This window comes from Chelonoidis abingdonii, chromosome 7 (assembly GCF_003597395.2).
Source record: "Chelonoidis abingdonii isolate Lonesome George chromosome 7, CheloAbing_2.0, whole genome shotgun sequence".
NCBI lineage: Eukaryota > Metazoa > Chordata > Testudines > Testudinidae > Chelonoidis > Chelonoidis abingdonii.
The window spans coordinates 100820834-100838616 of NC_133775.1; the positions used below are offsets into that span (position 1 = coordinate 100820834).

Sequence of the window (17783 nt, forward strand, 5' to 3'; positions counted from 1 at the left end):
ATGCATTTTTTGTCACAGGAAAAAGGATAACTTCTGTTACAGGTAGAAGGGGGTAAGCATTTGAGCTGAGAAAACTGGTTGACATTTGTACTAAGTTAAATGTGCAAATATGAAAAGTAGAGCTGGCCAAATCCCACTTGCCAAATATGTTATTCAGTGAATGTTGCTGATAGTCGTTGAAGACTAGACAAGACATCCCAGAAGAGGAGTCGAGCACTGCAAGGACCGCCCCTTAGGTTTACAGTTTTATTCAAGCTACCAGCCCCTTGTGCTCAGCTGCACACAAGCAGATGGCACTGCTCATCCTGCTTCCTCACTGCCTGGTCAGATGTGCAAGGAGTGGCAGGAAATGGCATATCTGAACAGGTATAGGGAGGTGTAATCATTTCCAGCTGGTATAGACCAGCATCCCCCTTCCCTAAGCAAGGGGGAAGCAGGGAGGGAATTGGTTCTCTGAATCACAGTGCCTCCTGGAGTGTTGCAGTTTAAACACCATCCCTTTTTCCGGGTAGTGCCTAAAGGCACAATCTAGCCCTGAATAATTTATCTTTGTGGCATTTGATGAGCTTTGTAGCCCATTAAGCATTATTTGATGGATAAATTATTGAATGAATATCTGCTATATTTCTTGCTATGGAGAACCCTGTTACCCATCAGAGAAATGAAAAAGAAGAATATTCTACATCATCCCTTTGATAAAACAAGGGGGAAATATCTACCTCTGGTGCGCATTGCACCGACCAAATATAGTTTGATGATCTCAGAATTCGCCAAGGCAGCACTGATATAATTTAAATTATTCCCATTTTACCAGTTATTACAAATACTGATTATGACTCTTCCACACTATTTCCAATCATATTCTGAAATACTCCATAAGTGGTACACTAAAACTAATTCTGGTATTTGTACACAGAGAATGTTCAATGCCCATAAACTGGTACACTCTTCCAGACCACCCACCAGTTACTATATCTGAACTTTCATTATACTCGTAATCTCAGCCAAATGCAAAACTAATATGGCCTAGTAATTCCTAGCCTACAAACAGCTGCTCTCTTTCCTCCAGCTATATAAGTACTTATATTAACAACGCCATGCAAATATTACATTCTAACAAAAAGCAAGTAAATATAATATTCATGTATGATTTCATTTCTTCCCTTTTTCAATACAGAGTCAACTAAAAAGTTAGTCATGCTCCCTAATAACACTCCCTTCTGAAAGAGCCCCTGCTTGAACCTTGCTTAGATGCAAAGTTATTCTTTTTAGCTAAACAGCTCTGTCCTAGACTTATAGGGCGTTGTATGCGTTGTTTGCCTTATCTGCCTGGGTTTGTACTGTTCCCGACTCTATGGGACCTAATCTTCAAAAGTTGGGTGTAAAACTACACATGCTTAGTTTAGGGGTGTATAAACAGTTACGCATGCGTGCAAACCATGTTTGCACGGACACGTGTGCACACAAACCAGGGCTTCTATATGTGCATTGAGGTATTTGTGTGCCTAAACAGAATAAATGAAAACAGCGTGCATGCACTTTGGAAGATCCTTTCCATGAAATGTTTAGCCTAGAGCTCTGACTTTGCTGTGCAGCACAGATAGCTTTACATGAGGGGCTTTTGTTTTCTTTATTCAATAGTAGCAATCTTAGAAATATTGATGCAGGAGAGCATGTATTCCTGCAATTAAAAAGCTGTAAGATGGCACTGCAAAAATGGTGGGAAGAGTTTCCTCCAAGTAAAATAGGAGGTTGAGGCCCTTTGAAAGTAAGTTTCATCTCAGAGGAAGAGAAACTAACTGACAAGCTTGATCTTAAATGTTAAGGATCTCTTGGGAAATATGACTGTGCCTTCTGAATGCAGGGAAAGCTTCTTGGGTAGGTACTATGTAAGTGTTTGCTGACATTCGTCCTGATTGCAGCAGACATAAGACACAGGGGTATATTTTCAGTTCTGGCCTTTTGCAGAGCTGGGTTCTGAGTTTAGATCAGAACAGCTCATTAATACAAATCCAACTGTAGGAATTTGACATTGAAGAAACTGGGACAAGAAAGAGGTGAATCATTCCTGACAACAGCGTCCAATATTAATAACTTCCCCTGCTTTATTTATATTAGCAGAATGTTTTTTCTCCAAAGTATTTAGCAAATCCAACCTGCTAATATGAACAATACAGGGCACAGTTCACTGAATCCTGGATATACATTTCTGCAACTATTCATTCAGATTCTCTAATGAGTCAGCCTCTGCTCTTTGTGGCCCTTTCGTGTTTGCTTCCTACAAACACTCTTGTAACAGAGTTTTACTTGCACAAATGTTCATGGAGAATTAATGTCAAAGATGCCATGCCTGAGTTTGAGGAATCCATTTAATCTAATCTATTTTTGTGAATCTAACCTAGATAGTGAATGCTCACAAAGAACTGTTCATGGGTTTGAAAAAACTCAAGAACTACTTTCATATAATGAATCAATCTAAGGAAATTGTGATCTGCTCAGAGATATTCTACAAACAAAGGAAGATAAATTCGTAGTCGAAATGATTCACTGTGAAATATTTGCTTAGGTGTAATTCTGGGATAGAGACTTTTCAGTCACCATAGAATTTTAAGATAAATGGCTTTTGTCACACTATGATATTTTATATAAGTACATCCTGTAATATCCTTATTTTTATAACATATAACAGTAAATTAAAAGTACACTTATATCCTGTAATCAAATTGTTTCTCTTACCTCAATTTCCTGATAGGAGTTGTTGATCATGGCTATTAACATATTGAGCAGCACCACCACCATGGTAACATTATAAACTCCATAGAGTACATATCCAATATTCTCAATGAACTTATGATCATACTTCAGCACCACTGATATCACTTCAGACAAGCCAAATATTGACCAGAATAAGGTTTTAAAACTTTCTTCTACCCTAAAAACAAAACAAACAATTATTTCACGTGGTCATCTCCAGATTGGCAAGACGAGACATTAATAATAAAAACGGCACTTGGCCAGAGTAAATATGATGTCTCTCTGCAATCAGTGCAGGCCATGATGAATCACCCTGTGGACTGCCAAGTCATATTTCCTGAACTGATAACAATATGTGACATCCCAAACAAACCATAAAACACCACCACCTCTGTATCTGCCCCATCTGCTTTTTTCCCAACCTCATTAACTATGAGCTAGATTGGTTTCAGAGTAGCAGCCTTGTTAGTCTGTATCCGCAAAGGTTCCATTCTATGCATCTGAAGAAGTGAGCTGTAGCTCACGAAAGCTCATGCTGAAATAAATTTGTTAGTCTCTAAGGTGCCACAAGTACTCCTGTTCTTTTTATGAACTAGATTGTAACTTGAACTCTGTACCCCTCGAGTAGGGTGACCAGATGTCTTGATTTTATAGTGACAGTCCTGATTTTGGGGTCTTTTTCTTATATAAGGCCCTATTTCCCCCCTCCCCCAACCCTCTGTCCCGATTTTTCACATTTGCTGTCTGGTCATCCTACCCTGGAGGGGTAGTAAGAACCCCTGCAAGGGCTAATTGGACCTTCAGACCTAGCTGCAGGGGTAAGTAGGGATGCTCAACTCATCCATGTAAGTCCTCCCTGAAGCAGGTGGGCAGGGAACGGTTAGGGTGGGAACAGGGAGTGGCTGGACCATGGCAGAGAATGGGCAGAGCCTTGCTTCCACCCCCCTCCTGGCTGGACTTCTAGAGTTCAAAGAGAGAATCTGTGGGGAGGTATTGTGGGTGGAAGGGAATTGGAAGGCAAAGGGTCAAGAGAGTTTTTCCAGCCAGTGGTTTCCAAGGCATGTTTGAAAGTGGAGGAGATAAGCTAGAGGACAGGGAAAGGTTAAAGAATAGGGAGAAGAAAGGAGATAAAACAGTGTCAGGAAGGGGGAGATCATGGAGAGGTGGGGTCAAGGTGGTAGGTCAGGAGGAGGGAGATGTGTGACTCAGCATGGTGAAGCAGTAAAATATGGAAGGGAATATGAATGGCTCAAAGGCAAAAGGGGAGGACAGTGAGAGATCCTGGTACAGGAACCACACTTTGCCTTTGAAGAAATCTGCTCAGCTCTTTATTCAAAGGCAAAATGACCAGGACTGACCAGTAACCATCTGATAATAATTCAAACTATCCATTGACTTTCAGTGAATACACTCCTTTGTAAAACATTATGGCCTTTACAATTGAGACTGATAAAATGTTTTATATTTCTACAGCAGCTTAACCCTGAGAAATCACTTTATAAAGCAGATTATAGACTCACCACAAATTCCCCTCAGAAAATAATAAGATTTTACATGACCTTCAGTGTCAATTACACCTGGCGTAGCAGGAAAACGAATTAATTACTATCATTTAAAGTATAGCAAAGACCACTGTTCAGTTGCATTATGGACAGCTGCAACAACTAAGTATTATCGGTATCACAGCCCATTATATGATTTCCTTCCACTTGAGTACAGCAGTAGTGAATTTATTAACTTTACAAGTGTTGTCCTTTGTGGGAATAACTCCACTGGCTTCAGTGGTGCTGCACAAACAAACAGAGAAGTTGGACCTATGAGTTTCAAAGAGATGTGACATGGGATTAGAACCTCAATAAGCACACGCCTTCCTATTCTTCTGCCAAAAGCTCACGTTGCCTGTCAATATATTATCCACCCCTTTCATTTATACTAAATGAAACCTAGAAATTATCAGAGGTTTTCTCACTTCAGGCACATGTTGGACAGAGTTTATGATTTATAGATTATTAGGGTTGGAAGGGACCTCAAGAGATCATCTAGTCCAACCCCCTGCTCAAAGCAGGACCAATCCCCAAATGGGGCCCCCTCAGTGATTGAACTCACAACTCTGGGTTTAGCAGGCTAATGCTTAAACCACTGAGCTATCTGAGTACAGTAGTTAGAACAGCTTTCCAAGTTACCAAGCTATGGTCCTTTTCCATATGACAGACATTTCCTCTTGTTTTAATACTCCTAGTTTTGTTCTTTGCATTGATCTACCATGGTAACTGCCACCTATATGACAGCGTACTTAAATAATAGAATCCAGCCAATGCTTATTCCATTAAATATTGCACTTTCCAGTTACATTGCATTTATAGAGCCTAATACTCTGGCTTAGAAGCCTGTCATCTAAGTCACTTATCCAATTAATAAAAGACAGTCACCACCAACTCTGATCTTTGCAGCAATCTGCAATTAAACTTCTTTTTTAATTTGGAAAGGTTCCACTTGTTGTCTACCCTGCAGGGAATTTTTAATACAATGTGTCAACTCTGCTCCTTTTCCACAACTTTAGCATTAACCTCTGTGCTGGAACGTTGCCATGTTCTCTCCAAAACTTAATTATTGGCTGTATGTGGATGTGGCAGTACACAAGATTCATGAAGAATTCTAGCAAATTAGTTATAGAAACAGAGTGTTCCTTTCCTGAGATGGTGAAAGATTGACCAACAGAACTTGTGCATTTCCTAATTATCCTCCATAACCATCTGCAGCAAAACATCAATATCCAAGGTCTTGTCTCTGATGTGAGAAAACAATAAGCCTGGTGCATCCCAAATGTGGATCCACTGTTTCAGTGTGAAGATGGGCCTGAGTCCCTCAGACCGGATTCCAATCCAGATCCAACTTTCCCCGGTGTTCAGGAATGCTCAGATGTGGGGGGGTTAGTTTGCCCTGTTGTAGAGAAAGGAGCAGTGACATGCTGGAGAGGGTTGTGAGAGGTTCCCAAGAGGTCCTTATTAATCCATTGTTACATTTAAGAAAAGACTGCAATAACACCTCTGTCTGTCATGTTCACTCCCTTTCAGGATGCTGGCTAATTGTATAGTTCCTTGGCCTCAGCATAGCATAAGGTGAACATTATTTTTATCAGTGCCCGTAGTTAAAATATTGCCAGCAAGTCACTGGAAAAGGGAAGTGGGGCCCCAGATTCTGAATATCGCTAAAGTTCAGGTGTGTTTAGATCCAGGATTTTGGTCCAGGTTTATGTTTTCATTTGTCATGGATTCTTTCATTCTTTCCTTCATGCTGTATCTTCTAAAGCCCTCTTGTTATGGGGCCTACATCTTGGGATAGATTCAGGGCTGAAAGAAGCAGATCCAACATAGGGCAAATCATTAGTGCAGTTGATCCCCTTGGCTGAGCTAGTAATAACAGAGAGGAAGCTGGTGGATGGTGTGTGTGTGTGTTTGCGCAAGTACAGGTGGCACTAAACTTAAGAGAGTTCTTACAACCTCCTTCAAAGCAAAAGCACTGAGTGTGGCACAGCTCTGGAAACACCATTCCCGTCACACTGCACCAAGGCTCTCTGTGCTTCTGGGTTAATGTCTAGCTCACTTGTCATGATAAAAACATTTTCGAACTCATGAGTAATACTGACTGGAGTAATTCTACTTACAAAGCCTGGAAGAAGCACCCCTGACTTCTGTAACCTAGCGGCACAACTGTCCCCAAAGAGTGCTAGGCTGCAAGAAATTGTTTAATGAAAATGAGAGTAAAAAGGATCCAGTGGTTATGGTGCTAGCCTGACAATTGGAAGACTCTCGTTTATTTCTCTGCTCTGCCACAGACTTCTTGTGTGACCTTGGGAAATGCACTTAGGGCCAGATTTTCAAAGGTATTTAGGTGCCTAAAGACTCAAATTGATGCCCACTGAGATTTTCAAAAGTGCCTAAGCAGTTGGGTTCCTAATTTCCACTGATTTTACCGTTTTAAATCCGAACCTGTTGAAATCGATGGGAGTTAGAAGCCTAATCTGTTTAGCCACTTCTGAAAATCCCACTCGGGTCTGGCGCTTCCATTTAGGTGACCTAGGCAATCGGCTAGGGTGCCAGGATTATTGGGGGATGGCATTTTGCCGGGGGGGGGGGGGGCCGGTTGACCTGCCGCAGGCGTGCCTGTGGAGGGTCCGCTGGTCCCACGGCTCCGGTGGACCAGTCGCAGGCGTTCCTGCGGAGGGTCCGCTGGTCCCACGGCTCCGGTGGAGCTGCCGCAGGCAGGACCTGTGGCAGGTCCACCAGAGCTGCAGAAGCAGAGCACGGGGCGGCAAAATGGCCATGCGCCTAGGGTGCCAAAAACACTAGCGCGGGTCCTGATCCCACTAGGTGTCTGCCTGCATCTTCAGGCACCTACACTTTGAAAATCTGACCCTCAGTCATTTTGTGCCTCAGTTTCCCATCTATAAAATAGATGCTCCCCTACCTCATAGGATAAATACATGAGGAATCTGATGTGCTCAGCTACTATGATGTAGGTGCTTAAAATAAGTTGGTATTTTAAAGTTTTAACTATACTCTGGTTAAGATCCAACTCTGTTTTTTGTCTTTGATACATGGGTTGAAACACAAGTTCTTTCCTTTCAGTAGCTGAAAGTGTTAAAAGAAGCAATAAGAGACTATTTAAAGAAGAGTTCTAATCACTATCTAAAGAAAAACACAATAATACTCTGACTTTCTAAACTGCCTTTGATCAGTGATCTGAATATGCTTCACTGACAATAACTAACAAAGTCCAAGATCCCCACCCCTGTGAGGGAGAAGGTGTTTTGTCCTCCTGACAGATGGGCAAACCAAAGAACAGTGATTTACTCAAATTTACATGGTGAGTCATGGCCTGAAGCAGAATCTGAAACCTAGAGAGAGCTGGTTTCCTGTAACGACTATTCTTCATTATATTATTTCCCCTGTTTTAATGTGTTTCAATATATACTTCAATGCACAGGGATTATTTTCCCCTCAGTGCACACATTATTCCCATGAAAGCTAAATGGAATTTTATGCTTTTGCATCAAGGAGAGACTAGAATCCATAGAATATGTGAGATTAGTTGCATGCTGACTTTGATTAAGCATTATTGTTCTATACATCAGAGGGGTTCTCCACCAGACCATGATTTCATATAAATCTCTCTTGCAGTATTCCTCTCCTGGTTAAGAAAGCTCAAGGCATCCTTCAGACTGAGCTTTTCCCCATGAGTAGGAAGTGCTTAGCTCTTTCAACATGAAATACAATCAATATTCTACAAAAATGTAGCATTTTAATGAAGGGAAATGAAAAGAAAAGTCTCCAAGTAATGATGAAACTGAATGAACTGAATTTCTCTTTAGGAGGTGCAGGGAAGACAAAACCCTAGGCTTCAACCTGATTTATGATGCAGAACGCAGTATGAATGCAATCAGTCCTGCTTCCATTTCAATTTTGTTTATATAGCATGATCTCAATTATGGACTGTTTCAACAACTGTGTTCTGTATACAACAGAAAAAATGAACAGATAACTATGACCTGTAGAAACTGCAATGAAAATTCTGAAAAGGGAAAAAATTAAGCGTTTAAAAATATATTTTGCACTTATACAGTTAGTATTTAAACAGACTCTGTATTTAGCAGTCTAAAATTAAGCAGGAGTAGCATACACTTTGTTGTTTCTGCAAAAGGAACATGCACATTTCAGAGACAATAGCACCCTTTGTATGCTACCTCTGATTCATAAAGCACTGATGTAGTCAGTGGTTTAGAGTGCACTGTTCTTTAGAGTACAAGACCAACAAAACTGAACATGTGATTTGAAAGATGCGGTACCACACAAGAAGGCGAGTACTGAAGTCACTCTGGATATCCACTAACACAATAATTAGTAGAGCTAAGCAAATAATTCATAGTCCTTTTTTTTTTTTACAAATTTAATTTCTTTTTGATGCTTACAAATTGCCCAGGAAATGCTTATAATTTTATCAAGTGTGTGCATCATTCATTTAGTCATATCACTGAATAGTTCTTGATCTGTTAAGCAGTTTATTGTGGATATACAATATTCAACCTGCGCAGAGACCACAATCTAACTCCCATTGAATTACTGTTACTATTACAGCAGTGCCTAGGAGCCATAGTCACAGGCTAGGATCCCATTGTGCTGGGCCCCACGGAAACAGAGAACAAAAAGAGAACAAAGCTTTGATTTGAGCTGCAGACCATGTGGTTCTTTTTCTATTTTGTGACTGGGTGAACATATCCCTTAGAAACAGTTTCCAGTGCAAACAATTGCATTTTAAAGTTCAAAATTTGCTTTCTGTAAATTTTCTATTTTAGTCACTTAAAAGCCTCTATTTTCACAAACATTCCTACCAATAAATGCATTTGAAGAAGTATTTGCACAACAACCAGACCAGGGTAATGAACACAGCAAAGGAAAAAACTTTTTTTTTTGTTTTTCCCGGGTGAATTTTCACAGAAGCTGTTTAAAGTAGTTGCCCAGCTGCAATAATTTGTTGCTCCTTCTCTTGAAGAGTCAGTTAGTGCCATTTGTGAATACCCACCATATTCTGCAGCAGAACTCACTGACAGCTCAGTAAAATATTGACGGAAAAGTCTACATGATACATAGTTGCCCATATGCTAATGTATTCTTGATATGTATAAATTAACAACATATGTTTATGACTAAACACCATAAGATTTCCAGCTTTGTGAAAGTGTCTGAGAATGGTCTAAGATGAATGTTAATCTTTGAGCTGTACAGTATATGCATTATTTAAAAAAGACTGCACATCCCTTACTAATCACATATTTCACACTCCAGGGTATTAAAATAGTCTGAAACAGCAATACGGGAGCCTGGAAATCTACTCCTACTAACTGAACAGCATTAGGAACAAAGTTGGAGGAATGTTCGCCAATGTGAATTTTCCTAACAGTGCTAAGTGAAATTTGCTGAGAAAGATAACAGAATCCCTGACGCTGCAATCTGACCTGCTCTGGGGCACGTTTTAGCCTGGGCAGAGCACCAGAGGGATTCCGTAGGGACAGTCTCTCTGAATGGATCAGGTTGTGGGATCCAGGCAGGAGTGAAAGTGAGCCGGTACGGGCCAGTACTCCATACCGGTAAGAACTCACACCGGCCCACATCCAGCCCACATTAAAGCGCTGTAATGTCCCTGCTCCTTTTGCCTCCCCAGGGCCACCAACTGGGGGGAAGAAGGGGTAGCAACAAGGAGGATCTTTTGCTGTGGCAGTGCTTTAAGGATTCTCAAAGAGCTGCTGTGGCAAAGGACTGTCCTTTGCTGCTCCTTCCCCCCACCCCTATTGGCGACCCTGCTGGTAGGGTCCGTACTAGCAGAGCCACCGACAGGAGAGGCAAAAGGGGCAGGGACATTAAAGTGCTGCTGTGGCAGTGCTTTAAGGATGGTCCTTCGCTGTGGCAGCACTTTAAGATTGCTGCACCCTCGCCACTGGGGTGGGGGGAAGGGCGCAGCAACGTTAAAGCGCTGCTGCGGCAAAGGACCCTGCAGCGCTTTAACCCCTGCCCCTTCCCCACTCGGCTACCAACGGGCGGGGTGGGGAGCAGCTGCCGTGGGGCCAGCGATTTAAAAGGGCCCGGGGCTTCAGACCCTTTAAATCAATATGGGAGTCCCAGGCAGTATGGGACAGGGCTGGCTGGGGGATGCTGAACCCCAGCCCCACCCCTTCCACCTAAGGCCCTGCCCCTTCCGGGGGCCAGAGCTGCCCTGCCCATACCAGTAAGTGTCCTCAGTTACTTTCACTCCTGGATCCAGGCCAAAAGTGCCAACGCACTTCTTCCAGTGGCACTGTCAGATGTTCAGACAGCACACACTTCTAATCTGCTGGTAAAGAATCTGCTATCCTAAATTAGTAACTTGGTAGTTTTACACCATAATTTGAGTTTTGACTTCTCTACCAAATTCTTACATGGCTTATTTGGGTTCTTCTGATAGGTGTTTACTAACAATACCAACTCATTGCTGGGCAGATAGATGAGTATTTGGAATCTCCAGAGGATCTGGACTTAAAGAAGAAAACCATTTTATTTCCCCTTTGGGCAGGTATCTCCCAATCACCCATGCTCCCTTGTTAAAACTTGATCCTGCAACCTTTACTACTGGAAGTAATTTTTACTCTAGGGAATAATCACCATTTCAATTCAGGCTTGTTCATCATTCAAGTGACAATACATGCTGCAAGGTTTATAATGAGAACCTCATGGTTAGTTAAGCTTGTCAGTAAATAGAAATGCTACACAATGATATTGCATCACTGATAGCCTAAAATTAATTAGCCAACTGTTTTGGAAACATGCACCAATAGAGAACCATAACTGATAGTTGTTATTCCACCAGGCAGTCAGGGGAGATATTGACTCAGCCACTGATTAACTCCTGTACTTCAAGGGCATCATCGTCTTCTATTTGTATGATTAACATGTCTCCTCAGTTTTCTTTTACATACTCAGCTTTCTTTTACCTTGTTATTAGAAACAGAGAAATGTATTTGCAGCCAGCCCTGGAAATCCCTTCATTAAAATGTATCTTGAGGCAACAGAAGAACCCTAGGAGGCATATTTTGTTTGATTAGAAAGTTTAAACTCTGCTTTATAAAGCATACGTTATGATATGCAGTGCAGTAATACAGCTGGATCCTATATGTTGGAAAGAATCTTTAGTTCATACGAAACAGAAACTAAGTTGAGGAGTTCCTCACACTGGGGCTAACAGCAGCATCCCTCCATAGTATATGAATAACACATCAAAATGCCAGGTCCTGTTTACTTTGACTTAGTGCTTCAGTATCAACTTACTTAAACATTTACTCAACTAAATGTTGTCTTAAAGTGGCATCATTAGGTTAGACCTACAAGGGGAGAATGTTATATTGCATTCCTCTGACTCTCCTCTGTCTTGCATCACAGATGGGAGCACAAGCAGGGGTGGAATGGCCACAGGACTTTTCTGAAGGAAGCAATGGGACAACTGTGATAAACTTCCTCTCCTCCTTGGGAGCCAATTTGGAACAGCTGCTGTATGAAGAGAGATTAATAAGACTGGGACTTTTCAGCTTGGAAAAGAGATGACAAACCAGGGATATGATCGAGGTCTATATAATCATGACTGGGGTGGAGAAAGTAAATAAGGAAGTGTTATTTACTCTTTTTCATAACAAGAACTAGGGCCACCAAATGAAATTAATAGGCAGCAGGTTTAAAACAAACAAAAGGAAGTATTTTTTTCACACAATGACCAGTCAACCTGTGGAACTCCTTGCCAGAGGATGTTGTGAAGGCCAAGACTATAATAGGGTTCAAAAAAGAACTAGATAGATTCATGGAGGATAGGTCCATTAGTGGCTATTAGCCAGGATGAGCAGGGATGATGTTTGCCAGAATCGAGGAATGGGCGATGGGGATGGATCACTGGATGATCACCTGTTCTGTTCATTCCCTCTGGGGCACCTTGCATTGGCCACTGTCAGAAGACAGGATACTGGGCTACATGAACCTTTGGACTGGCCCAGTATGGCCGTTCTTATGTATGTTCTTATGGATGAAATCCTATCCCCGCTGAAGTCAATGGCAAAACACCTGCTTAAGTAAGCATTTCATCGCATGGCTTTGGGGGCCTGTCAGAGCAGACCTGGGGAATAACGTGGCCAACTCTGAATGGAAGTGCACCTGGGAATTAACCCTAGTTGAAACAAACTCCCACTCTGTGCTTTCTGCCTCGAGGGTATATAGCTAGGGAAGCTAATAGCAGCACAACTCTTGAGGAATCCATGCTGATGATGAGAGTGCCCGGAGAGAGGTGTGGAGAGGCCAGCTCTTCTTGCACCAGTATGTGTGGGATTGGGCATGGACTTGTGTGAATCCGTAAGGTTTCTAGTTTGCACTTCCCACTGCCTCCAAGAGGCCCCATACTCTACCACAGGGGCATTAGTTAGAAACTCAGTGAGTTCACTCCTGTGGTGTTTTCCAAACACTGTTTCCCTTCCTGCTATTTCTGATGATGATGGGACTATGTATCCCACAGTTATTAGATTCTGGCATATAGGACTACTAATTGGTTACCACATATCTAGTCTCCAAAAGACAGGTGTGATATCAAACATTATAGCTTAGCCTGAATAAAGTCAGACATATTTTGAGGAACCACTTCTCACTTATAGTCCTATTATTCAGCCATTGCACATACTGTAGAGCCACTCAAGTACATTATTTGAGGAATGATTTGTTGCAATATTCAAGCAGCTGTAATACAGTATATACAGCAAACAACTACAAAACGAAGACAACCTCCGGCTTTTCAAGGTTGTTGATTTATTGGACGGGCACTAGAGGGAGATCACAAGCAACCTAGTCTGCATCTTTCCTTGTATCTTGCCCATATGCTGGCAGGATATTATGCATGTCTTCACGGTGTTCTCTATTGAGAAATGCACTTGATTTAGGGAATGTGGAACTCCCTGTCTTATAGTCCCCCCTGTTATTTATTTATTGCTTTTTTGGAAATGCATCAATAGCACTTGTTAGACAGTTGGTTCTTTCCATACATGTTGCCTTGCATAGCAACCACATGCGGGTGTGAAATTACAGATGCAAAACGTGTGCAATTTTACTGCTTCATCATTTTCCATACACTTTGGTAGAAGGAGCTTTTGGATGATAATTAAGGGTTTAATCCCTTCGGTGCTGATCACAAATGCACCACGGCCTGCTGTATTGACTGCTCTTCTTAAAGGTAAAAATACAAAGGGATTTCTTTTTCACTGCTGTCAAGATACTGTTATGAAAATTTACTCTGCTCTTTCCACTCACCTCAAAAAACCATGTTCCTGCTTGTGTTTTACCCTAGAAATAACAGATTCTGAGTTACTGGGTTTCCTTTTTTGCAGACTGCACGCTCTTTGAAAGAGACCTGGGTTATGACATCAAAACTGGAGGCTGTACTACTGGTTATCCAGCCAAAGTCTGAACCTCCCCATTCAATTGAAACAGTAGCCTAAGGTGCAGCACTCTCAGGCAAACAGTAACCGAGTCAAGAATGTCAAAAGTCTGCAATGTATTCTGGGGCACCTCTGACCCAGGGAAATTTTAAAGCCTGCAAGCTCAGCAGTAACTGGCTTAGCAGAGATTGCTACACTCAGTGGGACCCTATCATAAATATATGGTGAAGTTAAGGGGAGCCAAAACAGGCCTTGTAGTGCATTGAGGGAGATGAAATGTAAAGGAAAAGCATCCTGGGGAAGAGGGGAGGAACTGAGTGACTGGGTGGGTCAGAGAGGATTGGATTTAGGGGGAAAGAAAAAAAGAGGGGTTGGATGGAGGGTCCTTTCTGCTTATTAAACATTGCACAAGGTTTTAGTCATGCACTTTTCATTGGCTCTAATGGATTCATGCAGTTAGAGCCTTCTTCACCACTTCGAATAATTAAACAATGCAGCAATATAGTGCAAATGACATGAGTCGCAGAAGGCATGCAGGTTACATATGAGGCAGCCCAGTAAGGGATACTACTATGTCTAGAAGTATAATCTATATAGCCTCTTGTTCCTAGGTACTCACGTTGTAAATGCTGGGTTATATTTTGCACCAAGGTAGTAAGAGTAAAGGTTGAACATTCCAATCATGAAGGCAACAAACACCATGATGAAGATGACCATGAATTTGAAGATATCTTTCACAGTCCTTCCCAAAGAGATCTGAAGAGGGCCAAAGCTTTCATTGGCTGGAAGAATGTAAGCAATGCGGGAGAAGCTGAGTACCACAGCTATTGCATATAGTCCTTCTGATATGATCTGAGGGTCTGAGGGAAGCCACTTGTTCCTGGCTGAAACAATACACATATATAAGGTATTAGTAACAGAAAATGTTAGAAATATAAATATAAATGACCCATAAAATAGGGTCCTGGGTCTCAATTCTGGCCAGGACTGGAAGGAAAAGTGTAGGAATCTACTAGTAATCTGCAGGTCTCACAGTGCTTTACCAAGATGGATAGGAATGATTAGCCACATTTTTCAGCTAGAGAAACCGAGGCACAGGAAGTTTGCTGTGATTTACCTAAGGCACACAGGGAGTCGGGGGCAGAACTGGGAATTAGCACCCAGATTCCCTGACTCCCAATCCAACGCACGATCATCTCCTGCTCCAACTGATGTCAGTGGGAGTTTTGTCATTGTGGATCAGAATCACACTGACGGGAAATTTTCCAGCTTTTAATTATTGAATTAACAATACCATATAAATACACAAAATGTAACGTAACCTTCAAGGACTAAACAGCTTTAAAAAAAAAAATTAAAAAAAAAGCTCACGGCAAATCCTGTCCTCATGAGATTAGACCAAAGAGATTTGGATTTGTTCAGATAAAGCCAATCGAACCCCCAAACTTTTCAATATATCTATATTGTGTTAACTTTTTTAATTAAAGAAATCTGACAATTAAGCCATTTTTTTTAACAAGTTCCTTGCTGATACTATATGCATACAAATCAGTTGTCTAATCTACCTGTTTTTGAATATGCTTTGAATATGAGTATCAAGGGGTTCTTTTGCGTGAACTGAGACTCATAATTGAATACAAGGCATCTGACCCAGAACTAAAACATGTACCATATTTAAAGACACAGGAATAAAGTTGAGTATTATTTGCAGGAACCGAATTGAAATGAAAAGAAGCAGAGTATTCCCTGCAGCATATCTGTGAAGTTCGGTTCTCATCTTAAAGCAGAAGGCTGGCTACACTTCCCTTTTAACTGCCTGTGTATGTTTAGTCAATATTAGGGGTGTGTGGGGGGCGAATGTTTTCAGATTAGTTTACAGTTTGTTCTATATCAGTTTACAACTAATTGTTACCTTATTAACCATTGTTCAGAAATAAAAATAACTAACTTTTAATACAAATATATTACTCTGGAACCAAGAATTAGTAAGGCAAAATACTGGCCCCATTGAAGTCAATGGGAATTTTTGTAATTGATTGAAATGGGGCCAAGATTTCACCTGTAGTTTTTTAAAAGAAATTGAAATGAAAATATATATTATCTAATTGCACTGCAGCAAACAGTTCTGATGTTGGAGAAAAAAAACCCAATGAGCTTTATTTCTCTAGTGTTTACTTGAGATAATAGGCTTAGAAAATTTAACACCATTAGTTTCCACTGAAAAGCAGAAGCAAGTGGTTTTCTGAGGTTCTGTTCTTTTTCAAAGTTAGATAATCATATAATTAACAACAACCAAGTAAGAAGCAAATCATCCAAGTTTGTTTATCCCTCCAGGCAAAATAAATAAATGTACAAATTAGATTCCCTCTTCCTCCCCAAAAAATGTTCAGGTGATAATAGATAGTTCTGTATCAAACTCCTTAAGTAAGGCATATGGCCTGAACTCCTGACGATCAAAACAGTAGCTGAACATAAAAAAGACGCACTTAAATTTAATTGTACATATATAATAATTGAATTGTTTATGCACAGGCTATTTCACTTCATTTTACAAGACTGCCTAATAAAAAATTGCAAGAAAAACAACATATAGACATCACACTGCAATTTACCACGAAGCAACTAACACCCATTTTGCATGTAACCTCTATCATCAAACACTACAGCTCGATACGTTCTGATTAATCACTTGATTCTTATAATTACTTTTTAAAATGTACAATAATTGTGTGTGTATTATAAAAATATAAGCCATGAAAGTTTTTGTAATAACAAGCACATTAAAATATAACTTCAGGTAGTAACAAGCTTTTGATTATCACATATTATAATTTAAAATTTTGTTGTTTATAGTTTTTGATAAATTTATGCTCATATTACGTGGTGAAAACTGAGAACACGTAGCCTGGAAAAATCACAGTTTACTGTAAAGCTCTTCCTAAAAGCCCTGGGTAAATAATAATCTTGTGATGGATGAACTATATAGAAATCTCCCTTGTATGTATGTGTGTATATATAAAATATAAAAAGATCCTTCTTCAAGCTCAGTGAGAAAATACATTTGGATTAACTATCAGCCAAAGGTTATTAACTGGAAAATTCCTCTGCCTCCCCCAGCCATGACTTTTTTTCTATAGGTTCTTCCCAAGGGTAAAAATGACAAAAGGTTTGTAAGCAAGAAAATGCTTCCACAAGATGGAGCTCCTCACCATATAACAAAAGACTTTTTTACAATATCCCAGCAGCAAACCAGAAAAAAGAAAAACAGAATGTAACAATTTCAGGCATCATCAACTTTTGTCCGGTGATTGAGCGAGAAGCTTATCTCCAAATATTGTGTTTGAAAATGCAATTATTTGTAAATATTATGACTGTGCACACAGGGCTAGAACTTTTCGCTGTTGTAAATTAGCATTGCTCCACTGACTTCAATTGAGCAAGCTATTCTGATTGACACCAGCTGAGGATCTGATCCATTTTTCCATCAGTGATTTGGGTTATTTTTAGGCAGGTAATTCTAAATTTGGTAGGAATGTGGGGGCTTGACCCCATGCTGTGTATCCAACCCCAACCTAAGGGCAAAGTTTTAATTCATTTTTCAAATCTAAGGAAGGACCATTTGAATCCTAAGAAATATTTTGTCAACTGCATATTACAGCTGTTCCCAGTCTCATTATTATTTAGAAAAAAGAAGTCTCCAAGGTAATGATTTTCCAAAGCACTAAAGGTGGTATCCTGACCCCAGGAAATCAATAATAAAATGCGCACTGACTTCCGTGGGGCTAGGATTTCACCCAAAGCACAATTTAGGTGGTCAACTCCTATTGAAAGTCAATAAGAGTTGGGCTACTAATTCCCCTTTGTGCCTTTGATGATCGCCCTCAAATATTTAAAACCTATGTATGAGAAGTTAAAGAAAAATTTTATTTTTGCATGTGTATTTCTATTACAGCTGGTCAAACACTGTTATGGATAATATTTGCTAAGGATTTAGCTCCTATTCTGGGCAGCAAATCATTCATAAGGTTTTATTGGA

The 17783-nt window shown here is 40.5% G+C and overlaps 1 protein-coding gene across 3 annotated transcripts in view; it reads right to left on the reverse strand.

Annotated features, from left to right (window-relative positions):
• Nucleotides 1-17783, reverse strand: part of TRPC7 (transient receptor potential cation channel subfamily C member 7) — a 113067-nt gene that overhangs the window by 15172 nt on the left and 80112 nt on the right. For all 3 annotated transcript variants that reach the window (XM_032776100.2, XM_032776102.2, XM_032776101.2), the window contains exons 6-7: nucleotides 14367-14631; nucleotides 2737-2932 (exon numbers count right to left, since the gene is read on the reverse strand). In XM_032776100.2, the coding sequence (XP_032631991.1) occupies nucleotides 2737-2932; nucleotides 14367-14631 (461 nt within the window). The remainder of the gene's footprint in view (nucleotides 1-2736; nucleotides 2933-14366; nucleotides 14632-17783) is intronic.